This window comes from Amblyomma americanum, chromosome 7, assembly GCF_052857255.1.
Source record: "Amblyomma americanum isolate KBUSLIRL-KWMA chromosome 7, ASM5285725v1, whole genome shotgun sequence".
NCBI classification, from domain to species: domain Eukaryota; kingdom Metazoa; phylum Arthropoda; class Arachnida; order Ixodida; family Ixodidae; genus Amblyomma; species Amblyomma americanum.
In genome coordinates this window covers 2,929,821-2,957,583 of record NC_135503.1, presented here as the reverse complement: position 1 = coordinate 2,957,583, position 27,763 = coordinate 2,929,821, and the positions used below count along the sequence as shown (strand labels likewise).

At 52.1% G+C, this 27,763-nt stretch overlaps 1 protein-coding gene and 1 long non-coding RNA gene across 7 annotated transcripts in view; one reads left to right on the top strand and one right to left on the bottom strand.

Moving 5' to 3' along the window:
- LOC144098283 (uncharacterized) overlaps positions 1-27,763 on the top strand; it is an 854,931-nt gene that overhangs the window by 663,392 nt on the left and 163,776 nt on the right. The window lies entirely within an intron of this gene.
- Positions 1-27,763, bottom strand: part of LOC144098279 (uncharacterized) — a 152,313-nt gene that overhangs the window by 36,379 nt on the left and 88,171 nt on the right. The window contains exon 1 of one of the 2 annotated variants that reach the window (XM_077630791.1): positions 11,910-12,644. The exons of the other annotated variant lie outside the window; for it this stretch is intronic. Within the exon in view, the coding sequence (XP_077486917.1) occupies positions 11,910-11,915 (6 nt within the window). The 5' untranslated portion in view covers positions 11,916-12,644. Of the gene's footprint in view, positions 1-11,909; positions 12,645-27,763 lie in introns of those variants that run through there. 2 annotated transcript variants of the gene reach the window in all.

Sequence of the window (27,763 nt, the reverse complement as noted above, 5' to 3'; positions counted from 1 at the left end):
CATTCCAATAGAAGGCAAGACCAGTTAGGTGGGCGGATGAGGTTAAGAAATATGCGGGGATGCGTTTGGCGCAGCTGCAGCAAAGGACAGGGCCTTTGCCCCTGCAGTGGGCGTAGTGAGGCCGATGGTGATGATATTCACCAAAGACACCAGAGCAACGCACGACTGCTTCGCATGCTTTGTAAGAGGGGATTGGTGGCGCTCCAAGCGACCGCACACCTATCCACAGGCAAGAAACCGAGCCGAACGCAAGCACGGCTTGCGTGCACAGTCGGAGCACGGGTGCGCCATTTCCGGCCGCACGCGCCCCGTCAAGCGTACGTAAGCTCAGCACACGTGATCAGACGACAGCCAAGTCAATCGCGGAGCTCAACTGCGGGAACCCAACATCAAAGAGATAAATAAAATGATGCACCAAATACTTAGCTTTGGCGTGAGAGAGTGGCAGACATTTTTTGAGTGCAGGAAGGACGCATGGTTGTCAGTCGCCTCGGCAACCGTGTTTGCACGGGCTGCGCCGGACTCGGCTTAGGTGCCGCCACACCCGCGGCCTTCACAATGCTGCACGCTTCTGGCGACCCCTTCCCCGCCTTGGCAACGCATCAATCACTCTCGAAATCGAACCTGCGGCCGCCGGTGGTGTGTGCCGCGGAGACAGAGCAGCACGTCTCTGCGTAAGTGCTGCTCTCCTCCTTTTCTCTCTCCTTTTTCGAGTCGCCAACAGAAGGTGGTGGTAGTGGTTTTATTAAAAATAATAGTAAAAAGGAAGGAAAAGATTTTTGCTAGCCCCGGCATCTGCCATCGATACTGAAGCACCTGAGCTGGGGCAGCGGAAATAAAGGACAGCAGGCAGAATGGAGAAATGAAATGAAAGAGGTGAGGGGACAGGAATAGAGGACAGGGGGAGAAGTAATATGTACAAACTATTTACACAATAAGTAATGTGTCCAGGTTGTGCGCGTGATTAGTTCAGTTTAGAGGAATTAAATCACACACGCGCACAGCCCTGTGTGGTTACAACTGGAGTGGGGCGTCCAGTATTTCTTGGACGCCCCACTCCAGTTGTAACCTACACAGTGCTGTGCGCGTGTGTGATTTAATTAAGGTGGCATTTTTGGGAGCTTCCCGAGCGAGCTCTGCAGCTTGAAATGACGGCGTTAAAAAGTGTAGTGCAAGTATACGCGTGTGATGCGTGCATAAGGCGCAAACGCGGACAGGGAAGAAGACACGCGCCGGCTTGCCCAGCATAGAGCATCCTTTTATTCTTCTGCGCAGGCAGACAGGACGCGCAACCCTGGGCGCAGTTGCTGCGAAGTGCACGGGCACTGTGTGGAAGCAAGCGCGACAGGCAGACCGCTGTGCCTGTCCTACTAACCTGCGCCTTTCAATGCGTGTCTTTGGAGATGCCGAGTCCTCCCACCGATTGCGCAAGCAGTTACTAACACCGGCGTGTTCGCTTACCCGGCGCGAACTGCGTGCGACGGAGCCAAAAGCAAAAGCAACGAAGAAGACAAGCGAGCGCTGTAGCAAGAGTTTGCTCAACTTGCACAGCGCCGACACAAATGAAACGAACAGAAACTCAAGGAAGGGTGCTTTTGGAGCCACCCGGGACAAGCTCTGTACAGGCGCTCCTGCAAATGCGGAAAATCCGTACTTCTCGACCTTTACAGCACTTTCGGTAAGACTGACGACGCAAGGCAGACCAAGAAGGCGGACGCGGCGATGAAGAACGAGCAGAAGACTGGGCGAGCAACCGGGCTTACTTTGCCCAAGATCGATAAGACTGCAGCCGCAATTACCCTGCACCAGCCGGCCGGCTCAACATCAATCCTGCTCGTTCTTTTTTTTTTCCTTCCTGCATTAATTTGCATGCCGCAACCTCGTTCCCGGGATACAACGTGCTGTCTGTCGCGTCTGCTGGCTTTCCTTCTTCTCCCTTCCTTTACCGATCCGTCATGTTTGGTGAAACGCGACACGACACATCGTGTAGCGTGCCTTCGTGGGAGAAAGTGCAGCATTGCGTTGCTGCTTCTTGCGAAGGTCGAGGGGGCTTAGAGGGGACGGTACAATGTTAGTTAGCGCCAGGGACAATGACAGGTGTGCGTAGCTAACTCGATGATGATGTAAAGTTTGGCCAAGATGGTGTACTACGCCAACGTTGGCTACGCAGAGCACGCCACTTTTACAGCGACAACTGGTAAGGTCAGATTTCCCCGGTTCTGTGGCGTTGGATTGCTCAGCATGCAGTGACACCCGATTGACGTCGTTGCAATGCGTCATGAAATCCCGCCATGGTGAGTGGCCCGAACGCAGTAACGTCACGAGTGACAGCGTTGGCGTCACGCGCAAATGATGATTACCAATAATCAATCAACAATATTATATATTCACCACCGCAAACAGCTATCGGTGGCCTCGCGTAGTACGGTGGTAACTCTCCTGTGAATTTCTTCGCTCAAATCTTCACGATGTTGCCGCCAACGTATATAGCATATCGTCTCGAAAAAAAGGAAGACATGAGCAGGACTCCGTGACACGTATTGCTTGTGACCACTTGTTGAACGCTTTCCACAGCCGTGATATCGCTGCAAACAACAGCACCACACTTCACAAAGATCATAATGCCTTGGACCTTCGGTCTAAAGAAATTATACAGTAGCACCCTGACCGTGTGGTTCTACGCAAAAAACGTAGGACATTGGGGACGCGAAGAAATGTCTTTTTTGTACATGTTCACACCGGCCGGGCTTTACACACACGTGGGGCTGATCACATGGTAGGTGACACGTTTGTGTTGCAAGAGAAAACGCCAGCCTTATCGCGGTCACGTAAGGCTAAAACCAGCAGTAGCTTTGGCACGCCAAGCTACCAACATCCTGGGAGCTTAATACAATAAGGCACATTTAATACATGTCGCAATTTATTCACCTCTACAAAAACGGCACCCTCACGCACGGCTCTTGGGCTCGCCCGCTTGTCAAGAACTGTACGCATTCGTAGATTTCTACGCTTTCATTTTTGCGTCTGCCACAAAACTTGAGCTTTTCACGAGGCAGACCTAGATATCGGTGAATTCAACGCGCGGCAGTGGCCCTGCACCACCCCGGCGTCGGTGTTTTCACAAAGTGGAGCATTTCCAAACTGTCCGCACTTTTCTGTTTCACGCAGTTCACGGGTGTATCCACTCAGACGCGTGCTTTTGCAGGCTGGACAGAAATGATCTACGACGAGACTCGAAAGACACTCGCTGTGTACAGATCACAACGAGTTAAATGCTGCGGCGTCCGCGGACATGAATGATGTCAGGTGAATACTTCCTGTCGGTTTCTTGGTGCCCCAGGTGCCAGGGATGCTTGCACAGCGGGGCTGCTTGGCCGAAGGGCGAAGGATCGGATGATTGGCAGACATCGCCAGAGCAGCCAGGCCGCGATCCTTGCTTCGCCTGACACTGCTTTTCCCAAGGCCCACAGTGAAGGAGGCGCAGCAACAAAGAAGAGAAATATGCTTCCTGTTAAGCATCCCACCCCTGATTCCGCGTATGCAAGTGGTGCGCATTCATGACAATGCCATTCCCGTGCTTCTTCTGTGACCTCAGCTGTTGGCACGATGCTGCTGAACGCGCCTGCGTGCACAATAACACTTGATGTCGGGCAGGCTGGTTTGTCACACTTTCAAGAAGGTCGAAACGGACAAATGCGCTGAACTTGAACCTTTAGTTTCTTGCGCATGGCCAGATAGATGTGGCTCTATATATATGTGCTCCGCTTTGTAAATAAAATCAATTGGTAGAACCGCAGCGCCTGCAAGTTTCCTCTTTGTTGCCTAGCGCCCGTCGTGCAGCGTGAGAACGCTCCTCTGAGTCGTGCACATGTCTCCGGTCCGGTTTCGCAGACAGCACGGCAGGCAAGGCCAAGCACGCGTGGAAAACAGAAATTACCCGTAGCCGACCCCGCATGCCGGAACAGCCTGTCTCAGCGTCGGACCCAAGGAGTCTTTCACGGGGTCCCGAGCACTTTCCCGGCTCTCAGTCAATGATTGTGCGAAACGTTAACGACTGTGTGTTCTGGGCGGGATCGTAAAAAGTGTAGCACTTTGCAGCCCGGTCCAGTGAGTGCCTGGCGAACGAACTCCATGCGAAGCGCGCGCAGGCGTGGCGCCGAAGAAGGGTTGTAAAGCACTCCGGCCAGGCAGCGACGTCGAGGACCCCGGTGAAAGTGTCCATAAAGCGAATCTGCCCTCCGCACTGGCCCAGCTCCCAGAGTCAACAAACTCCCTCGAGTCGTGAACCGGATTTGAGGTTCCCGCTGTTTACCTTGCCATTACTCACACTGCCCTGTTTTCAATCGCGTTAGTCCTTGTCGTTATCTTCTTTTCTTCGTGCGTTGTAAGTGCATACACGCCGCGCTGCTACAACAACGCACTCAACGTTGGCGCGACGTCGTGTCTCTGCCAACAGATGTATCCATGCCAGTCGCTGACGAGTATGATGCCAAGTTTTACGCTTTGCTCAAGTACAATTACGCATATGTCTTTATGGAAAATGTTTTTATCTATTTTCTTTTTTTCTAGAGCGTAGTTCGTTAAGCGTTGTCACAGGCATTTGCGGCGGCGTCGGAGCGATGTTGTAACCGGAAGGTGTTTGCCGTGGCTGGAGGGTAAACGCGCCGCCCGAGCAGAGGCTCTGCGACGCCGATGTCGGAATTCAGCTGCAGGGTACGAGCGGTCCATGCAGAAGCGGACACATGAGCGCAAATCAAAATTTGGCCTCGCTGATGGCGCACGCAGAGCGAACAGACATAAAACTGACAGGCTTGGAAGTATAAGCGCCACGAAAAAGCGTGGCACCGTACAATCACCCAGTTCTCCTTTTGCAATGAGTGAGGCACATTCAGTTGCTAAACGCGCAACGAGAAGAGCTGCGTTCAATATCGCAATACATGAGGGGTAAACGTCCAGGGAATTTTCTTCTGATCGGCCTTGGAAACGTTCCGTGTATTGTGAAATGATGCGTTGTAAATAAACCTTCCTCCGTGTACTGGCCTCAGAGATAATAATAATAATAATAATAATAATAATAATAATAATAATAATAATAATAATAATAATAATAATAATAATTGGTTTTGTAGCGGGAGATACACTTGGCTACCAGTCGAGCATTTCGCGGTACATGTGAGAGGACAGTTGTGCGCATGCGCCGTTACTATGGCAACAGGAGAGGAGCAGTGGGTGCGTCGCGCGCTTCGTCGCCGCCGCCGCGCACCCACTGCACCGTCGAAGGTGAATGTGACGTCACGCGGATGAGCAGTTGTGCGCATGCGCCGATACTATCGTAATCAGAGAGACTCCAGAGCTGCGCCGCGTTCGTCACCACCGCCTCGCCGCACGCAGCTCTATCACCCGATCCGCGCGTCGTCGCATGCGCAGCATTGCGTATAAAAGGCGGAGATGTTCTCGGCGGCTGTATCGCAACGCTTGATATGGATGCACAGAAGGAGAGTCCAGTCGCTGCTAAATGGCGGTAGGGACAAGAGAAGATTAACTCTTCCGATCCTGAGGTTTTCGCCTGGCAGTTGGCGGCTCAACAAACAGAGAATGAGCGTCAGAAGGCGAAGAGAGCAGCGGAGACGCCCGAACAGAGAGAGGAACGCCTTGCCAGACGGAGACGCCAGACTGCCGAGCGTAATAGACCCCGCATAGCCGCCGATATGGGGATTATGGAAGGCGTCAGTCAACGGGAACCAACCGAAGCGGATGTGAAGGCCCGTCGTGCGACTGATCACACCATTCGAGTTTTCGAAAGTGCATCTGCGACCCGGACATTTGAAGCAGACTTTGTGAGCAATTCGTTCGAACACATTTGTAGTGTGTGCGACAGACTGTGGCACCGAAACGACTTGACAGCAGTGAGTAATCCAATGTATGACACTTTGTGGTTGGCATTACCAGAACAACAAGCTCAGCCAGGGAAACGTACCTCCCGCTACATATATCCGGGCATAGCGGAGCTAAGCCACTGCCCATCTTTTTTTTTTTTTTTTGGGGGGGGGGGGGGGGGAAGGAAATCGCGCAGTATCTGTCCCATATATCGGCAGACACCTGAACCGCGCCGTAAGGGAAGGGATAAAGGATGAAATGAAAGAAGAAAGGAAGAAAGAGGTGCCGCAGTGGAGGGCTCCGGAATAATCTGGACTACCTGGGGATCTTTAACGTGCACTGACATCGCACAGCACACGGGCGCCTTAGCGTTTTGCCTCCATAAAAACGCGGCCGCCACGGTGGGCTTCGAACCCGGGAGTTCCGGATCAGTAGCCGAGCGTCCTAACTACTGAGCCACCGCAGCGGGTTGGCTTCATGGCAGAAGGCAAATTTGATACTGGTCTATGCTGGCGACGCTGCGGTGATGGAAACGTCACTTAAGGGCTTACTAAACACTACGCTCGAGTCACAGTGGAAACCACATATCCAAAACAATAAGGTCACAGCACCGTGCACAGTCAACAGCACTGGTGCATATTATACTGTGTAGTGGCTTTTAAACAAAAGGTTCGCTGTTCACCGTTCGTAGATGATTTGAGCCTTTTATTCTAAGCTTTCCTAATCCTTATTCAGTTATATATCTATTTCCGCAGCGGTACATTCAGTGAAACGGAAACAGCTATGCTTGGAAAATTTTAGGCAGCGACTTTATCACATGTCGTCGACTGCTTAGGCGCTAGTCTAGCCCGTCACTCGCATGTAATAAATGCGACTAAGTGGGCAAGTTGGTTCAGGGTGAAAATGCGCACAATTCTAGTGCATGAGGAGGAGGAAAGGCAGAGAACGGAGCCCGTAGCGCCCGTGTGTCTGTTATTTTTTGGTGAGTGGATTTTTTATTGTGTTTTGGAAACATCTAATCCTTCGAATGTCCAGATCTTCTGGACACCAGGGCACCTCTCAACGACGGGCTATGAGATGGCCAACACAGCTGCTCAAGCTCTCCTCCTGCGACATCTGGCACGCAGCCTCTCGCTGACAGAGTTAACCTCTCCCCCTTACTACGCTGTGCAGAAATTACGGAGCACTATGAGATCATAAGAAGGAAATATCCTCTTCCTCACAAAACCCTTAGCAAACTGGAAGAGCACGTAATCAGGTGACTATATAGTACAAACTAATACTCTGCCCAATCCCTACTTGATGAGTAAATGGAATCCAGACACATGCGATTCGTCTTGCCCCTTCTGTGGAGCAGTTGACACACTCTTTCACACAGTTTGGGAATGTCAAGAAAACCCAGACTTGGACAGCAATCCCGATCCGACATATGAGCGCTGGGAGGCAACCCTTCATAGCCACAGTCCCCTCTACCGGAAATCGTATGTCAAGAGGGGCCGGATAATGACGGCGACCAATGGGTTCTCCTACTGCACTCACCCAGTATTTATGCTATTAATAAATGTTTTTCCTCCTCCTCTTTATCTTAGTGGCATCGCCTATCACCACGGTTCTCCACCAAGCTGCTTCGAATGTGCCTTGGAACTGCCCCACACTGACGGTGCTTCAGAGGCTTGAGCCGGGGAAACCTGACGCCACAAATGCAGCGCCCAGTGCGGCGGTGCAGACTCCTCCGCCAGGATTGGTATAGTGCATGCTGTGGCCGACGCGTGAGGTTGCGTGGTGAGCTCCATTTCCTCGCTGCTTCGGGTGTGCGAAAACAGGCGCTGCCTGTAGAATCCGGAAACCGAGTCCGCCGAACACCCTCAGAGGGGAGGTGCACCCCTGCTTGAAAAGGTACCGCCCTTGAAGGAGCTCGAGTTGAGCGGTTCTGGAGACTCCGCGAGCTCTTTCCGCACTTCCTGGTTTTATCGTCTTCCTCGAACACTTATTTGCTCTCGCGAGCGGAGCACAGTTAAAACCAATGTTTACGAGCGCATGTCTGCTGCGCAAAGAACAGACACCGCGTTCCGTCTCTCTCGCATAGCATTAAATGAAGGAAGAAGACTCCAAGGGAACGGCGGCAAGCCGGAAGCCGCGAGGCCCGATTCACTCAGCGGCACTCGCGTAGAACACCGCTGTGCGTTCATACCAAGCCGGCTGCTGCTCCGAGGCCTGGAGCGGTCGCGCTCCGCCCATTTCATTAGCATTTAGGCTAGTGCGCTCCGCAAAACGCGCGTGCAACTTCCCGCAGCGATCAATTCCACTGGTCCCCCGGAGGTTTCAAGAGACGGACAATTCAAGCCTGCATCGAAATGCAGGGGTCGCCAGCGTGCAGTGATAATGTTTCAATTTAAACTTGGGACCTCCGAAGAGAGGCAGAGACCACGGCATTGATGAAACCGTCCTTTCCTCACGCGCAGAGAACCGATGGCCCGCGTGGCGTAGCCAACTCCAGCGCACTGCACGCTCCCTTACAGAGCTCACATGCTGTGAAGAAGAAGGCGAACCTTAGCACACCACGGCCTTGTAAGAGCACTGCAGTATAGAGTTTTGAAGCGAAAAACTTCACTACGCTAGGTAAAGCAGTCGCCGGATGGGCCGGAGAATGACGTTCAATCGGGCAAGCAGACGCGGCTTGGCGTCTGTAACGTTGAGTGCGTTCCGCACACTGGATAGTAGTAGTAAGTGGTTTACTTAAAATAATACCAAAAAGGAAGGAAAAGATTTTTGCTAGCCCGGGAATCTCCCATTGATACTGAAGCACCTGAGCTGGGGCAGCGGAAATAGAGGATAGCAGGCAGAATGAAGAAATGAAATGAAAGAGTTGAGGGGACAGGAAGAGACGATAGACACTTTATCGGCAACGCGCCCACCCTGCCACGCTGCATGCAGGAGGCGGTTAATGGTTGATCGCGAGAGGTTGGTCACCCAACGAACGCTCCGTGTGCGCGTTTTGCCTTGAACCGACCTTGAACCACGTGACAGCTATGACGTCATTCAGTCGCCACCGAAGCCGAAACCGAGCGCTCGCCTCTTGTTTCTATAGTCCATCGGCGTCGATTGACGTTGGCGTTGACTATGCTGACTGATGATTTTGAGGAAACGACTGGCGCCTAACTGACTCCCCGAGTCAGTACACGCCTCAATCGCGCTTTGAGGTACGTGGAGGTGGCGTGGCAGACATGTGGCACTGCAGCAATAGGCCGCAGCGTTGATTGGGTGACCAACCTTTCGCGATGAACAATTAACTGCCTGCCACCTGCCAGGATGGCAGGGTGGGCTCGCTGGCTATCCAGTGTGCGGAACGCACTCAACGGTACAGACGCCAAGCCGCGCCCACTTGCCCGATACAGCACAGCTTTCGCTCTCAAACCAGGTTCAGCAGTCGTTGAAACGCAGCTAATTTTTTAAAGCGACAGTTTTTCAATGGGAAAATATGTCTGCCATATTTCCCTCAATGGTTCGCACTCGCCGCGGTAGCGTTCGGACGTTGAGCCCAAGGACGCGCTACTGAATACTGGCAGCGGCGACCGGGAATGAGTCTGTCATAGAGCGTGTGCAGGTGGCTACGCAAGCCACATACAAATACCAGAATGTTCGCAAAGTGCGTCACTTGGCTGCAAGTGGCGCCCCACGCTTTCTCTACCCGTACTGCGCTACTTGTTACCACGAGATCTCGGCGCCGCGCTTTCGCCCACTTCCGCAGGCTCTCCTCACCAGCCGGGAACAACCAGCGGAGAGGCGGCCGACGAGGACCGCCGTCGCTTCGCGAGAACAGCGACACCGTGCGCCGCGAGGGGGCCATCATTTTCCGGGACCTCATTCGGTATTCCTGCGGGATCCCCGCACGTGTGCCCTCCCGGCTTTCTTTTCTCGCTCCAGGACGGGGCCGCTTTCGTCCCGTTTCGTGCGGCGGGAACGACTTGCCGGCCTGTGCACGAGTTCCGTGGCCACGTCGTCGCCGCCGCCGCCATCGAAGCAGTCAACGGGTCCGCCGCTCCTCCGGCTGTTCGCACGTGCGGCGATAGTGCCGCACTCTTCTGAAATCGCGAGACAGCCGCGTGCTTATTGCTCCTTGGCCAGTCGCTTGTAAAATGGCAAGGTCACTCTCGCAGTGAACGAGCGACAGCCAACGCGAGAATAGTGCACGGTCGAGAGAGAATGTAGTCTCGCTCGTTGATAAACGGATCGCAGAGAGTGCAAAATTGCAACAAAAATTAGCGTGGCTGTATTGTGATCATACAGGAGCGAGTACAGGTAGTATAATTCGACGAAATTATACATAAGTAATGCGAAACTATCAGTGAGAAAGACGAGCTTTACTGGAAAGAGTGACGCAAAGGAATAACAGGTAAATGAATAAGGAACAAGATGAAAGCAAGGAAGACAGGCATCGCACTTCCCGTCGGCGGCCAACAGATGTCCACGAGTTTTACTCGAGCAGTGCTCAGCATACAGCGGCTATCGAGTGTCGAACGTTTATCTCAACGTAAGGCATTTTGCCCTCGTGGCACACTGCCAACCGGTTTTGAATTTACAAGTGTAACTTTCCAATTTAGCCGCCACGACCTAAACAAAATAAAACGCAAATATGACAACTCGCGTCGCTAATTGCTGCGTATCAACTGGGCATGTCTGCGCGTTGTTCATTCAGTAAACAAGAACGCAGTGTATCGACAGCCAGGCAGTACATCTTAATAACTAGCCCGCACCATACTTTTGTGCCTTAATAGAAGACAGAGGATAGGCATGGCTGACTACTCCAGGAGTGCGAAGGATGATGTGACACGCACTTGTCGCCGAATTTGTCAGAGGAGCAGCACTGCGAATGCGTCCTCCTTGGGTCGAAGAACACTGACCGCAGAGGAGACGACCTCTCACTCTCCCAAGATGCGAACAAGTGAATTCGCAGTGGCCCACTCCAACACGGGAAAAAAGACGAGCTATGTTTCGTCGGTTAAAGAAGAGACTCACCAGTAGCCTGAACTTCGCTTGCTAGCATCAGACTATCAGATTCGGAAGCGCCACTGCAGAATGCAAGGTCAGAGCCAGCCACGTTGGGCTAGCCGCGATGTTTCGTTCCGGTACGAACTAATCCGCTGTCTTTCACTACGCCGCTTCTTCTGCTAATTCACATGTCCACCGATATTGATATTGAGATTTTCCATTCCTCACGTAGCAATCACAGCTTGAATATATTCAGCGCAAAAACCAGGCACCGAGAAAGCGCAGACATCAGTCCTGACTATGTGCGTCCTCTGCTTTTGCCTTTTGCGCTGAAACTATTTGATTACTGCAAAATAGGTCTTTGTCCAGCGAGTTTCGTTCATGGCATGTGAGTGTCGGCACCTGCAGCTAAATTTAGAGTACAGCCCTTCGCTTGGGGAGTATTTTTACCTGGGTGCCTTAGCATGCCACATCGCAGTAAAGTAAACCATGCAGGATCTGCCACTGTACAGCATAAACAATGCTATAGCCACTTAGCAGCAGTTCCGTTCCATTGTCATTGTACTGCTCGCTGAACGGCGGCATCAAACCTCATTCCAAACGCGGGCTGCTATGAAATGGGACACTGCAATGCTCGCACGACAGCGGAGCATTTTTCCGACGTCAGAACGCTCAGTACCGAAATGTCAAAAACGGACTTTGTTTTTCCTAGAGAATGGAAACAATTTTCTTGGAAGTTCCTGGAACGTACTTGGAAGTTCGCGAAATGAAATTCTGTTCCCCATGAGACGCAATGCAAGTGAAAATCACGCAGTAAATTTACCTCTGCGCAAAACACTCCAAAAGCGAACAACTTTGAGGATCAAAATTTTGCACAGGCTGCAGAATGTATCGAACAGCTGTTGTGCAGTACGAATTTGCTGTTAACGTTAAAAACAAAGAGCGGTCTTGAAAACAACACAAGTGCAAAAAAAGAAAGCATGACATCGCAGTGAGGCTGTTGTTGTTCAGCACGGTACTCAAGCGTCCGCGAGTGAACTCACCGACATTTGGAGAGGGTGACTGCTGAGTACTCCAAGGCGTGGCGCCCATCTCAGCAACGAACGAGGTCCGGTGAACGTTTGTGCGTATCCGGGAAAAGCGGCAAAACCGACCGAACCACAGCACGTATCCAATCAAGCTGCCGAACGGACAGTCGGCACTCGGCGCACACACACACACACACACGGCTTGCTTCCCGAAGTCAACGACAGCTGACAGTCCCTTCGCCTTTCAGTGCTCCACTGTCGGCGTTGAGAAATCGCCTGTTCCTCGGGCTACATAGGCGCAACCTCCCGCAAGTAAGCACCGACCAAGTGCATACCGTCACGATCGCGTCAAGGCGAGACAGCAACGGCGCCTTGGTCTCACAATTCCTCGAGACGGGGCGCAGAGGAAGCCAGCAGAAGAAGCGTCTCCGCGAAGCAGTCTCGTTGATTGGCGTCGGGGGCCGGCGCGAGCAGCTCTCGGCGGCAGCGCAGCAGCTTTCACGTCGGCCTGCCCAAGCTGGCCCTGGTTCGCCTTCTCGCCGGAGCGAGAGGGCAAAGCGTCACCACGTGACGTCACGTGACACGACAGAGGAGGAGGAGGAGGACCTAGCTGCCTACCGCCGTTGCTACTGCCGTATTTCTTCGTTGCTTGCTTTGGTCGGCTGCCCGATTCTCAGTCGGGCCGCGGCATCAGCAGGACTGGCTCGCGTGGTGAGGCCTCCCTCCCCTCCACCTCGAGCCGAGCATACCTGTTGTGGCCTCCCCCGTATTGGCTGGCCGCCGGTTGCAGCGGGAGCATTCTCGGCCGCGATTATTATTATTGATAGGCGGACGGGTGGTAGGGAGGGTATTTTGTGCTTCTTTCGGCGCGTCGTTGGTCGGTTCCTGCTTCCTTGCCTCTGCTCTTTCTTACTTCTCTCCCCTTTCGTCAGCACTGTTGTGCAAAAAGCGCACGGTGAAGTAAACAGGCCCAGCGAGAAGCTACGCTTACTTAACGCCCACATGCGGATGCAGCCCCTTTCCCAGGGGAGCGCATTTTTTTGTTTGTCTCATCATCGGCTTTGCAAATTTCCGGCACACGGCAGTACTCTAAGAGCATGTAGATAAATAGAAGCAAACCATAATCCATGCTCTCGATGAAGTCAGCGCATGAAAGGTTCCAAGCGTTGAGCAAATTGAGCATCCAACTGTAGATGCACCATTATTTGACTACGCATCGGATAACATCACAGAAAGAAAGCATGGCCAGTGTGCTCACCTGTGTTATTACAGCAAGATTCGCTGGAACCGTGACCTGTGCAAGTGGTTACTAACGGCCGTATTAGACAGCACGGCATATTTCGAACTTTGACATGCTCACGGGCACGCGATGACGTAAAAATGAATTTTAGAACAACAACTTAAAATCGACGTGCGCGTGATGTTCGCGCTGAAAAAAATAAAGGCTGCTGCTGTTGCACTTGGGAAATGTACGACGACACGCTTCTGTTCTGCCATTGTTCCTAATTTATCTGTGTTGTGTCCCTTTGCTATGGCGACAGGTATAAGGCGCGCGGCCGCGGTATCTTCTGTGTTGAATCATACCAGTAGGTTCGTATGACTCTTTCCAACGAACCTTTAATCTGGTTGTGTTCTTCTGGCATAATTACGTGGTACATGCTATCATAGTGCGAGTGCTGAAAGTTTGAGCCACTAGGCGCTTTCTTTCTTTTTCAGAGATATTCCAAACAATTATCAGCGTAGGCATCACGCAGACATAGCAACTGTGGCTAATCTGCAAAGAGGTGCAGGAATGCCATGAAAGGCATCTCTGAGTATCATAACTATAGTTTGGGTGCCGAAATTCAAGTGCATATTGAGAGAGGTCGTCGGCAGCTTTTCGTAGGGGCTGTTCACCTTCCTTCGTAAGAGTGCACGCCGCACAAAAATTGCCAGCATCCTTTAAAGGGCAACTGCACCACTTCTTGCGAATTCCGCGATATTCAAGGATTCAAATTTGTATTGACTGTGTGCAAAGCATGCCAATTTTTCGTTTGCGCTAGCATTAAAAACGATGCCGCAATCCACATTTAGATTTTAGGTTTCTCCTGACAGCACCGAAGGTATGCAGAGAAGCTCTGTGTGACGTCACGGGCGGTAAGATTTCACATTTCCGCTGCCGTGCGTCGTTGGATGCGTCCAAGCAACGCTCGGCGGGCTTTGCCTTCGGTGGCGTTGGTTTTCTTCCTTCGAAGCAAGCGTTGGAAATGTACCTTCACCGTCAATGACGTAATCAAGCGCCCCCCACTTGGCGCTGCGCGCTGAGGAGAAGCTTGATTTTAATCGGCCACTACGTCACCCTTTTAACTGCTAGCGCACAAGCACTTCGCATGCTTTACCTGAATGTTTAACACATTCGACCCCTTTAGCTCGTCGTATTCTAGTACCTCTGCAGTTGTCTCTAAAGTAGTCGGTGCTCGAGCAACTGTAAAACAATAGGTAGGGGCGTTTCCGAAGTGGACGCAGAGAACCGTGGGAAAATCGTCGGCCAGCTACTTCCGGTTCCAAATTTCTCGTACACACTGCCTTTTGCATAGCAATTGCCGTGCATGCATGCTTCGTTCATTCACTCATTTATTTGTGCTGTAACACCGCTTATTGCACAGCAGCACCCTAAGATCTGCGCGTCCAGCGTATGAACGCGTCCTGAGCGCAGAAATTGACAATAACGAAAGGTAGGAGTGTTTTGTCGTGGTTATAATATGCCTGCGTAGGCTGGCTGTCCTGCGTATGCACGGCAGTCGGTTGAACTAGTTTAATCCAATCCGTCTTTGTCTATCAGGCACCCCACTACAGGAAAGTCCGAGTGTAAAAATCCTTGGCTTAATGATTCACCAATCAGGATCAGCGACTGCATGGGTTTCTCAGGCGAAAAGGCAAGCTATTCAGACTGGGTTTGATTAGAATAATTGCTCCTAAAACGGGTGGCGCAGGCTCGCTCGTCGCACGGCAATAGGTGAGGGCAGTTCTGCAGCCACGTATTGTTTATCAAGCCCAGTTTCAACATCTTACAGGAGCCCAATGGGATCGTCTTGAAGCCGTGAACCGAGAGGCTATGAGGACCACTACGTGCCTTCCACGCATCACACCGGTCATAGCTTTACGAGAGAATGCGCAGCTCAATACCATTGCTGAGCTGGTGCAGCAGCGCCGTGATGCGCGCAGCCCTAAGGCCAGTCTATCGCACTCCACGCATGCACTGAGGAGTTATGCAACATCTCACTCTATTCTTCAGCCGCTAACGCCAGTTCTTCTCCCATGGAAGTTTGTACTGCTCAACTGTCAGCTTTTTCAGGCTGCTGTTCGAAACAGAATGGGTGCTCTCAAGAGCGCAGCGGGATAAACGGAGCCTCTCCCAAAACTGCACCCCACGGACAAACCGTTCGCCAGGTCGGGGTGTGCCTGTACCCATTCAGTGGGTACCCGTCGGGGGGTTTCGAACCTGCCACCTCGCGCAGCCGAGGCGGACGACCAAACTACTAGGCCACGGCTGCACTCTTGAGAGCACCCATTCTGTTTCGAACAGCAGCCTGAAAAGGCTGATAGTTGAGCCCATGTATTTGTCTTTGTGCCACCGTAATCTTGTATTGCTAAGTGACAACAAGCCAACAGATAATCGCCGACCAACATCTGCTAATTCGGCTTTGCTGCTTCGCCAGAAATTTGAGGAACAAGATGCTTGCCTGCCTGAAGGATCCATTGTCGTCTACGTAGACGCAAGCATACAGGACTGCAAAGCAACAACAGCTATCTGCTGTGCGTGCAGACCTGCCCTGAATCAAACCTCTTGGTTTGAGCTTACGGAACCCCCTTCGTCCTTTTGTGCTGAGCTCGTTGCAGTTCAAGAAGCACTCTGCTCCATGGCCGACATAACTGCGCTCCTTCCGGCCCGCGTTGTCATCCGCACTGGCGCCCTTCAAGTTGTCCGGTTGCTACGACGTGTTAGCCGCTGTCCAACGATATGCCAGGACATCCACCGGCTCTTGGCACGCATCCCGCAGCCAGTACGTATTGAGTGGGTCCCACGAGATTTGCTGACCGGGCCAGGCAGATTTAGCGACCCGCCTTGCGAATCCAAACTCATCACCGCCTCGGCTCCTTCATTTGGACAATTTTACCCTCCTTTCATCAAGAAAGGAGCTCCTCCGGCGCCGCACACGTGCTGTCATCACTCCATGTGCGGTAACCCTCCCCCGCGGTCTTACCCGTGCAGAGGAGATTGCGCTTAGGAGGACCCGGGTCGGCGTTGCCCTCACACCTGCCGTCACTCGGAAGGCCTCAGTACAGAAATTTGTTTACTCGGTCAGGGTGTCCGATATGTAAACACGAGGACATTGAAGCCGATATTCATCACTTGCTGTGGGACTGCCCAGCTCTAGAGCCTACAAGGATCCGGCACCTGAATGTAGCGGGTCTTTCACCAAGCAACCCTGCTTATATATACATTGCCTGGACGCAGGGACCGTACTATCGTTCTCTACTAGACTCCATCAAATCAGCTTGCCTTTTTCCATTCATTTAATCACTACTACATATTTCATCACACCTTCACCCATTATTGATGCCCTGCGACAAGAAATTTGCTATATATAAAAAAAAAACTAGTTTAACCCGTTGGTCATATATATTGTTTTGTTTTTTTCGCCGCACTACGATGGCAGCGAAGGGCTAAACGTGCGCAGTTTAGCAGGCATTAGATGTATTTTCCTCACCGAATGTAAGAGCTGCAAGTGGGCTAGCAAGCTATCCATACATGCCATTGTGCGCACAGCCCGTCTCAACACATCGCACTGCATACGCTTAGAAAGGCTCCTACCATTTACATTATTTTGGTTGCATTTCGTGCGAATAAAACACGACGAAGCATAGCAGAGTCGATGTCGCGTTGGTCTTGCGATGATGCAATACAATAAGTAGTGTTGCTGTGCAAATAAATTAGTGTAAGGAACGATATTAACACACTGACTGCTGTGAAGCCAGCGAGATGGGGGATAAATTTGGAACCAGAAGTAGCGGTAGCAGACGACTTTCCCATGATCCTCTGCGCTGAATTAGAAAACGCACCTCACCCATTCAGGCCAGCGAAACTACAAGGAAGTCGGCGGAGGGGTGCGCCTATACCTCTCACGCCGCACTGTACAGGTGCGGCAGCCATGCGGTACAATTTTTGGGGCCCAAGGGTGCGAGTTATAGACACAGAAAGGTGCCCAGTGAGCTACGGCGCCGGCTGTGCAACCTCCTACTTTCAGGTGTACTTGTGTTGCATGCAGCCTTATCTTGAGAACGTTCACCCGTGCCCGGGGAAGGGCCTCGAGGAACTTGATCGAACAGGAAGGACGGCAGCTGGTTTCAGCGAAGGCTGGCTTCCTTCTTAAGACATTACCACATAACGTACAAGAGCACGAGCACCAGTGACGAACGTTAACGAATATCGAACCCTTTGGTTTCATTCACAGCACGAAATAACACATTTACGCACTGCGTTCTCACCAGGAATGCAGTAGCCGTGGCCTCGTCAGCACACGTACCAGCGCGTAGGGATTTTTTTCGCGCCACCGAAAGAACCGATACGTCGAAACTCTTGCACTCCGTCACCCTTCATCGATCGCGATCTTTCAAGTCTTTGTGGCGTGAAAAACCAGCACAGGCCTCATTCCTTTCTTTTCATCGTACAACTGCAGCTGAGCTCTCGGCGCAGCATACGTGTACATTGAGCGAACTTCTGTGTGAATGGCGGGGCAGAATAGTCTTTCTTTTTTTTCCCATCAAGGTGCGGTGTGAGCACATTTTGTACGAGGCGTGCACTCTCGATCGAGGGGAGTGTGCCAGTCGTTTGAAAGCCCTTTTCGGACGTCGCGCAAGCGGTTTCTTTCAATGGGCTGCCGTGTTGCTCTTACGGGAGGTGCGGAGCCCAGTTTGTTGCTGCATTCCGCTTTGGCCAGCTGTGAGAAAAAAACAACAACACGCGCGGCACACAGAGCGTTCACTTCTCTAGCGGCGTGAGTTCCTGAATGGAGCCTTTGCAAGTTTATTTCGGGAAATTAAAAACAAAAAATGGGTGCAATAGCGACGATGTCTGAAGAGATGAAGGAGCTCAGGGGCCATTTAGCGTTTGCCATACAAAGAAAGACTTCTGACATCAAATTTTCTTTCATGCGGTTCCACATCAGGGGCAGCATGCATTGTGCTGCAAAATGTACAGCCACGGATGTTTTCGAATCTAAGCGAACACGGGTTTTGAAACGCCAACCAATACGTTATATAAACTTGCACCATTTCTTCCGCCGATGCGGTCAGTGAATACAGATACTCAGAAGCGATTTATCAGGGTGGCTTTTATCAAGCCGGCGTCCAGATGTGGTCATTTCACTGACCCATTCACTGATCGTTGAAGGGGGGCTCGGTGGGTCAGCGGACAGCTTCTGTCGACCCCACATGATCATTCTTTTTTTCTAGCCGCCCTCGGTTTAAACGCGTCCTCTCTTCGTTTTTTTTTTTTTTTCACTCACGTTGATTGCCTCGTCCTCGCCGCTTTTCGTGTCCGAAAGAGGGATCTTCGTTGGCCGTGGTTTGTATCGCAGAACGCTTCGGTTTGCCCGCAGCGACCACCCCTTTGTAGAAGCGCTGTGTTCCTTGTAGCCAGGGAAACTCCTGCATTTTGTGTCTTTGGTTGGGAGGCTTTTTGCCGGTGGCATTGGTACATTCGGCGCAACTTGCGTGGCTCCTCTCGAGAAACACAGTGTCTTCTGCTTGGGCGCTTTCCTTCGTCGCTCGTTGAAGCTTTCCTTCTGCTGCTCTTAGCTGAGTTTTGGTTTCGATCGCCCTGCCCCGTTTCGAGTACGCAGCTCGGATTGAATGGGCCGCGGAGGTCACGCCATCAATCTTTTATTCTTGTTTAGTCGTCTCCGGCACTAACACTCGGACACACCCTCACCTCACCACCTCTGCCCTCCCTATCCCTCACTTCACCGAGTGAAGAGGTGAGTGTGAGGATGCACTTCATGAATGTGCCCATGTCTGGTCGCGGTTTCAGCAAAGCCTTCGGCAGGGAAGCACAGCAGACTTCTCCTCACGTAAGCGTTGCGACGCGAAAAATCGGTGCAAGACACCGAAGGCCACCCAAAAGCCCACCCCACGTTTACCTCGTCACATGGTTTCACAGCGTTACCGCCGCCCAAGGCCACGCAGCCGGCTCGTCTCCGCGCGCAAAAAGTGACGAAGGGCAGCGTTACGAGAAGCGCTACCTTCGGGGCCCCTGCGCTCACTTCTATATATCGAATGACCGATGGAGTTGAGTTGGATATACTGCGTGATTTTCCTATACTTTTGCACACAAGTTTCGAGAGAAGTATTATTGTGTTCGATATAGCGAATAGTTGGAAATATCCCGCTTAGATATATCCGGGCTTGACTGTGTGAGCGCGAGATGATGGCCACCACTGCTTTGAGGCTGATGACCCCTGGGAGCGTAACAATAGGCTTGTGGACGCTGTCACCTCGAGCTCGTTCCAAGTTTCTTTATTTATTCCTCCTCTCCATCTCTTTCACCCTTCCTCTCACGGGTGATGGAGTTCGGCTGCTGAACCCGAGGGCACGTGTTCATTCGGCTGCCACGTTTTAATGGATTAGAAATGTACCGTAAGAAGTGATGATGAAAATTGGTTCTGAAGAAGTGAAAGATGCCGCCACTCTCTCACTTCTCCATGACACCTCTACCACGTCGTGTGGGAAGGGATCAAAAAGGGAGTAAAAGAGGAAACAGGTGCCAGTGAAGGGCACTTAAAGAATTTCGACCACTTGGAAATCTTGGGGACTTTCGCCTCCATCGAAACGCGACCGCCGCGGCCGGAATTGAACCCATTACCTCTGGCCGCTTACCACTGGTCGCTAAATGTGATCGGAATTAACCATGAAGCCCTTCGTTACGGCTTCTCTGACAGCCTCAGTGTCGCTTCGGGACATAAAAGAAAAAATTCGTACCCCATGCTAAACTTTTAGGAAATATAAGCTTGCACATGATTGTTCTAGTTCCAGTTTCTTTTATTTTGGTCGATGCGCCGCTCGCTACTTTCTATCCCGTTTCATGTTCCCAGGATTTCCATGGTGTAAGTTCTGAAAAGAAGGCATAGTCGGGCTGGTTGGTGCATTTTGATTTATTGGTTTATGGTTTATGGGGGTTTAACGTCCCAAAGCGACTCAGGCTATTAGGGATGCCGTAGGGAAGGGCTCCAGAAATTTCTACCACCTGGGGTTCCTTAACGTGCACTGACATCGCGCAGAACACGGGCCTCTAGAATTTCGTCTCCATCGAAATTCGACCACCGGGGCAGGGATAGCACCCGCGTCTTTCGGGTCAGCAGCCGAGCGCCATAACCACTGAGCCACCGCGGCGGCGCATGTTGCTGGAAACGACTGGACAACGCTAACAGACGGCATCCCGTGTGTGTGTTCTTCTTTTCCGTCTCATCTGCTAGCGCTGTTCAGTCGTTTCCATTAAGTTCTGAAAACCGGCATGCAACACACTCAGTATGAAATAAGAAAATAGTAATTGTGAAGCAGCAAGGGTACGAGCACGAACATACGGACTTTTAACGCCACGTAACATACAACGAAAGTTTGCACGAACTTGCTGCGAGAGCTTATGAGCCCGTCTTGCACCTTGGATGTAGCCAGACTAGCAAACGACGTTCGGCAAAAACAGCGGCGGTAAAGCTTTCGCGCTAATTGACGTTGTCATCACCACCTCGAAGGAGATTTCGCGGCATTGTTGCGACCGAATAAGGAAACCGCGGACAAGAGGGTCTCCCCGCCGAGCCATCAGGCGGCGCAATTTGCCGCCATTATCGTGAGAGATAAGCTTACGCAGAAGCAGCCTCGTCCGCAGGGCAGCGCGTTCTGAGGCGCGGACATGGTGGAGCCGGTCAACTCTTTTCACGCCTCTGCGTTAGCCGCGCTGTGCCCGCTTGCGGGTGACGGTGCCCCGCCGGAGGAGCGCCCTTTGCGGAACCCCTGAACACAAGAGTGGACATATATGAGCACAACGTGGTGCCGGCCACGCATGACGCGTTTCGCAACAATGGGGCAGCAGCAACAGCCTCCTCTTCGGCGCAGGGAGGAGGCTCAAATTGCTCGACGCTGAGACCGATTATAGAAGAATGTCGGAAGGAATGCCCGGCCACGCAGGTTTAAAATCAAGTTGGCAGCTGCCAGCCAAGCGGGAATGTCGGCGATCCCGCCTCTACTCTGCACTGTGTGGGTGGGTTGTGTTCCACGCGCAGAAAAGCAAAAAAATGAAGAGTGGCCCCTGAGCTTCGTTCGTATCCCGAAGCAGACAAGGTGCACAATAGCATTACTTGTTGTTTTCATGGCCGCCACCTGGGCCTTTTAGCGGCTGCCCCTGCACAGAGTGGTGCATAGGAAAGACACCTTGTGCGCGATATAGTTCTGTCGCGCCGTTGCCGTCCGCGCTGTGACCCGGGCTGCTGTGGCGGCGAGTCGCAGCGGCGGCGCTGCGGTCCTTTCACGTGTACTCACGTACAAATCGTCGAGCATAATTATGCCCTAATTGTGATTAATTACTTGGCGGGCTGAGTTGCTCAGACGGCGCGAATGCTTGCCTGCTTAGGCGCCTTTTCAGGATATTCCTACGCGGCCCTTTTCTCCCTTTCGGGATTCTGTGTGCGCCACGGATAGACAGACGAGGATAGAAAGAATGCGTGTACGGCCAAGATGGGCGGGGCCGCGTAAGGACTTCCGTCGAGCCATTCGTTAAGGTGGCCCGCGCGGAAGAGACACGGGAACGCAGCAAAACATAACCCCAAAATGGATAGCAGCTTGTGCCGGCACGGGTCGTGCGACGTCCCGAAGAGCCGTGCCAACACCCGCATCGGCTCGGTGTTCGAGTCGCGCTTTACACGGGCCCTCTCTTGTTGCTGCTATCGTGGTTAGTGATGTCGGCGCACTTTGTTTGGCAAGGCGGAAATTTGGGCGAGTTGGTAAGTGTTCATTTTCGCTCTCAGTGCAACGCGAACGGGACACAAGACGAAGGACTAGCACAAACAGGCACTTTGTTTGGCTTTCTGTTGGAGGGATGCGCGGAAAGCGTGCAACGCGGTGCACTCCATACCAGCGTCAATTGCTCTTGCGCGCGTGTAGTGAGGGAAGCCACAGTGGCCGCCATATTACGCTCCTGCGCGAATCTTCTTTGGCTTGAAACACAGAGGACGCAGTCGAGACGAACTTTGGAGTGAACGCGCTCTACACGGACATGAATATAATGCACGTATGCGCAGGAAAATATTCATTTCTGTCGGTGAAAATTGGCCCCTTTATATGTTTCCTCAGAACAGAGAAGTAGTTCCACAAAGAACCTCTGCAGTTTACTGGGGGCAATATGTAACATGCTCGTCTCGTTCCTCGAGTACTGAATGCTTGCTTTCTGCTGTCCATTCTTACTCAAAACAGCGCGAAGGACGCGTGACACACAGATGTAGACACCACAAGCGCTGTCTGTCAACTGGCGGATTTTATTTCGGAAGACGCAAAAAACATATATGCGCCTGCGATTCCAGAAATACAATCCGCCAGTTGATAATGAGCGTTTGTAGTGTCTGCATCTTGGTGACCTCTCTTAAGTAATAATGTAGAGGAGAAAGTCCCGTTCGCTACACTTTTGCTGTGCTATCGGGAACAGGAGTGCCCAGGACCATAGAGACATAACCACACAGCGAAAGCTGGCGGCGCTTCACTGCGTCCAGCATGGAGAGGCGCGAAGCTTTGCTATTGCTGGGCGTAAAACGTGGATCCAGCCGTAAAAATACGACTTTTCTCGAGGCAAAGCTCCAAGAAATGCTGTGAGAGTTTCCACCCCAGCCGAAATTTCACTTGCGTTGAATGTATTGAAGAAGTGAAAAATGCAGTACTGAATTTATTTAAACTGCGCACAGCATCGCGGCGCCCAATTTCTCCAATCCACGTTTTCGACCTAAACGCGTTCACCCTAGAAAGTCGTTCGAATGGTGGCTTAATGTCCATATCAGCGGACATTATTTTACTTTATACTCATAGATCCGTGGAAGTCCTTTCTGGCGCAGAGCTGCAGCCGCTATGCGATGCGCTTGCGATGGCAGCTGCTGCGATCGGTGCGGCTTGCGCCCTTCCTGAGTGACCTTTCGCGACTAGTCATTAATTGAACTGGATCAATCAGTACACTCTGTCGGCTAAACGAACGCTTGTCGGCATACAAACAACAGGAAGGCGTACTGCTGGCATGTTGCATATACGTGCTTCAGAGTGGAAAACCTTTGTTGCCGTATCTATTTGAAGTTTGACTGAAGCTAGGCCCAAAAAATGCAGCAATAACTTCAGCAGATGTTTACGCTTCGCACTACTGTACTGCGGAACCAGAACCGGTTAACGCGTAAATAAGATTGCACGACGAAAAGATGGGAATTCAAACAGGCAGCCCCACACAAGAGAGAAAGCGGCCACAAAGGCGGGAACACGCCAAGCACTACTTAGCCCGCGCACACTTCCTGACCCGCGGCGACTCGAGTTAAGGACGCTCACGCCCTGCGAAGGACGCTGGCTGGATAAGCAGGTCGCTCCGACAACTCGGCCAGATTAAAAAAGAGGCCTTGGTGTAATGGGACATTCAAGCCCACTATAGAGCGCGCCGATAAGGTGCCTTAGAGCGCCTTTCCATCTGAACGAGTGGGCCGACAGACGTCTGTTCCAGGCTGTGCGGCGATCAAACCTAGCGATTAGAGCGATCTGCCTGAGCATGTGACGTTACCTGGCACCAAGCGCCACCAAGTGAGGTGAAGTATTGCTCAGCATTTCTGGCTTCTTAGTTAACCGGCACAGTGATAAGCAAGCTTGAATAACCAAGGAAGCTTCTTAGCTTCTTTCCTCACATTCGATTTAACACCCACGCATAACACTGTCTTTGTTGGCATGAAAATCTCTGACGTGCAGTGGTCTCGGCATCTGTGGCGGGTCCGGAGAAGAAGCGCTCTGTTTGCATTACACCGAGCAGTAGAAACCAGCCAGCATGTGTCCAACCCACCCGCCTGCGCCCACAAGTGGCCACGCGATGCTCATTTTTTGTTTAGAGGCATCGTTTAGCTTCGCGGATGGTCAGTCCCATCTGAATGAATTATTTTCCGACGCTTCTCTCGCATAAGGTGCGCCAGATCACTTCCACTCCGAAGAGAAATGGAAAAGGCCAAAGTGCTGCCTTGTTCCGTAGAAGTGCTTCCTTCACATGACAGATGGAGATGCGAAGCCAACGGCTGGGCGCTAACTCGATTTATGCGGACGAATTCTATTCTAATCCGGTTTCCGTCGCCAAGGGGAATGGGCGCCGGTAAGTGAGCTACCTCCGCCCTTGGGAGAAAAGAAACATTACGAAGGGCCACGATGACAAAAATTAAGAGACAGGGTTGGAGAAGCCAAGGGAGTGTGTGTGTGTGGGGGGGGGGCTGAGTGCGCTCCGTGTTTGTGTACCGAGTGGCTGCATTTATGCGCCGCCGATGTATGTACAGCTCTGCGCCGCGGCGTCCCCATCGATCTTGGCGGACTCTCTTATCTCCCGAGCCTGGCCAAGTGCTGGCCGGACTGCAGAAGGCAAGCTCATAAACTTCGAGATGCCGGCTGGTTTGGCCATTGAGACGACGACGTTATTGGCACGAGGGGTCGTCGACGGCATTCCGCATCTTTTGAGAGCTGGCCAAGTGTCCTTCCCGGCCGTCTTCCTTTCGCGTGCATTTGCAGGGTATAAAATAAAGCGCCTTCGTACATCCCGCCGCCATTACTTCGTTCCCTGCCGAGAGGTTCGCGAGTTTTTCATTCCGAGGCTCCTTTGAGATGTGCGCTACTATATCGATTTCAGGCTACGACGTCGCACACCGTTATTTTTCGCCTTTTTTTCTTTTTTTGCTTTCATCGACAAGATTCTCAGCGTCCCGAGCTTACGCCTTCCTTTTTGAAGGAAAGAATTGAGTGAAGGGGGGGGGGGGGGGCAATCCAAGCAAATTCTTCGAAAAGGGCAAACATGGCATTTTTTTTTCCGGCGCTGTTTTCGAGCTCTAGACGGTGGTAATAAATCGCAGTCTCGATTTAGTAATTTCATTTCTCCTACGTTTCGTATCTCCATGCTATGAATAGACTGAACAGATTTGCGATGTTTGCAGGAAGAATTTTCATCTTGAAGTCAAAGCACCGTTCTTACGTATTTTTCCCCATTAAATTCACTATAACTCGAAATAATCCAGAGAACAGGCAGTAGATATTCTTTTGCTTCTCCTTGCTTCGCTTATTTCGAGCCAATTCGCACCCTCATTTTGAATATCCAAGGATATGCGCCGCTCCAGCACTTGTGGTTTGTATCAGGACTCCATTTGGCGCAGCGCAGAAATAATAACCTCTTTTGCCAGACGACGCGCAGATCGCGAAGAAGGGCGCATGCGCAACTCCTCCCACTTTTTCGCACGCCAGTCTCCTGCATACCTCGCAACGGTCGACGTCTCCTTCCTTCCTGGCGGAGGCTTGGCCAGTCGCGCATCTTTAGCGACCAACTGTCAGGCGCCTCCATCAACCGACTGCAACTAATCCTGTCAGCAGGGCAGCTATTCGTACTATCGGAGGTGGAGGATGAGTCGAGAGGAGAGCCACCAAGGATCAGTCAGCTGCTCTGAACATCACTCACTCACTCCCAGCTTAGTCATAGACCAGAGTGCGTTTCACTTGTAGAATTCATCCCTTCCCAACAATTTCCTCGAGGTTGGCTGCCACCGATGTGTAAGCCTCAGTTGGCATCCCTGAATTCCGAAATGAATTGTTCGAGCGCCGGAACCGATCATAACTGACCAGCACCTCGAATGCCGTTTGCCGTACTACCCCCAAGCCACTGGTGGGAGCAGATCATGTGCGGATCTTGCGTGCAAGACGCTTGTCAAGCAGCTCGCTGTGTGAGAGTGCAACATCTGTAACGTTCTCAAGCGTTGTAACATCTGTAACGAGCCGGTAAAGATAAACGCTAGCAGCTGTTTTATCGGGGCCTGGCAAATTATGTTGGACGAGCCCGATTGATTCTGGTGGCCACTCTTGCTGGCCGCATTTCGAGTCTGCAGCCTAAACTGCGTCGCATCTCGAGCAGTCCACGCATCCCCTGTTCGCCAACGAGGCCGCACGCGACGGGTGTCCGAAGGCTGTCACTGGCGACGCAGACGACGCCAAGTGCGGACGACCTCCAGACTCTCGGCCTTGCCTGGGCAGCCGCCCGCGTGCCGTCATCTGCGACCGTCAGCTGTCTTGTACGCTGTCCGCCGATAGAGGCATCTCCTGCAGGAAGACGCGCCGCCTGCTAATCGTCTCAAGGGAGCGGCGCACGAGAAAGTCATTTGATGGCCACGGGCCTCCTTGCATACGGATTGTACCAAATTATCGGCGGTACGCAAGGCAGAACGTTTCTGAAGACGCTGCTTCCCGGACATGCTACTCATTGCGCAGACAGTGATTTGACCTGTCCTTCGAGAAACACATCTTAGTGGTCCTCACTCGCTTCGATGCAATGGAGGGCTTCGGAATAATTTCGACTACCTGGGGATGCGCACGCGCTCCCGTCTGCTAGTCGATGTCAGTGCACGGTAAAGGCCCCCTGGTGGTCGAAATCATTCCGGAGCCATCCACTACGGCACCTCTTTCTCTCGTCCTACGCTCCGCGGTACTTCCTACGCTTCGTGGTTGATGTGTCCACCGAGAAGTGAGACAGTTGGTGCATTTTCTTTCCTAAAAATAAAATGGTGGTCGAATAACGTAGTTAGACCAAATGCGAATTAGGTGCACTAGCAGTTCGGTTTTCACTTCGGTTCCAGTGTTCAGTTTCACTGTTCACGGATGGCAGTTGTTCGGATAGCGATGATGAGTTAGTGCCCCCGCACAGCGAGACCTGCGGGTTAAGCCCATCGTTGTACTCCCGTCTCTCAAGTGTGCGAACGCGGTTGTGTTGGCGGTGGCGTTATAGGCAGGCACTGAAGATGGCGGCAATAGCTCCGCCCTTGTCTCAACTAAACACGACTGTGTACATGCACCGCCTTTGCTTCTCAGTAGAGCCCTCACGGCACCCGTGAAGAATCCCGAAAGGTGCCATGGGTGCTTCGCTGAGAAACAAACCCCGATGCCTGGTTAACTTTGGCAGAGACGGGGTACTTCGGAAGCACGTTTGCTGAAATTGGAACGATGCGGAGTTGTGGGAACGCATTCCCTGCGGAGAAGCGCACTGACTCCCGACTCTTGCAGCCGTGATGACAGCGGCCTGGGCTGTTGCCAGTGATGCGCTCTATTGCGAACTACTGACAAGCGTCCCGTTGCGTATAAAATGAACGGGAAGCGGAAAACCGCAGGGCATGACGGATCGGAGGTTGCGAAGCGAAGGAGCGACACTTGCGGAGGAAACTAAATGCGCAGTCTCAGACTGGGTGGACCCCTGAACGGCGCCATGAAAAAGGGACGAATGGAGTGGACAGGGAGCAGGTGATGATGGAACAGTGGGAGGAGAGAGGGTGGTGCAGCCGGGCATCTGCTGATGCACTACAAATTACTGCTCAGGTAGTCTGCCTGCGTGTTAAGGAAAACCTTACCGCTGCATTCACGACGGCGTGAATGCAGAGGTAGTTACCAATTCTTTGCTCATCACATAAAGCCGTTGCATTTGTCACACAGCTCTGTAGCTACTGCAGTTAGTAATTAGTTGATCCGCCATCCCAGTTTTCACACTTCTTGGTTGAGTCCTGGGCACTGCACATCGTCACTTGTACTAAAATAGAAAA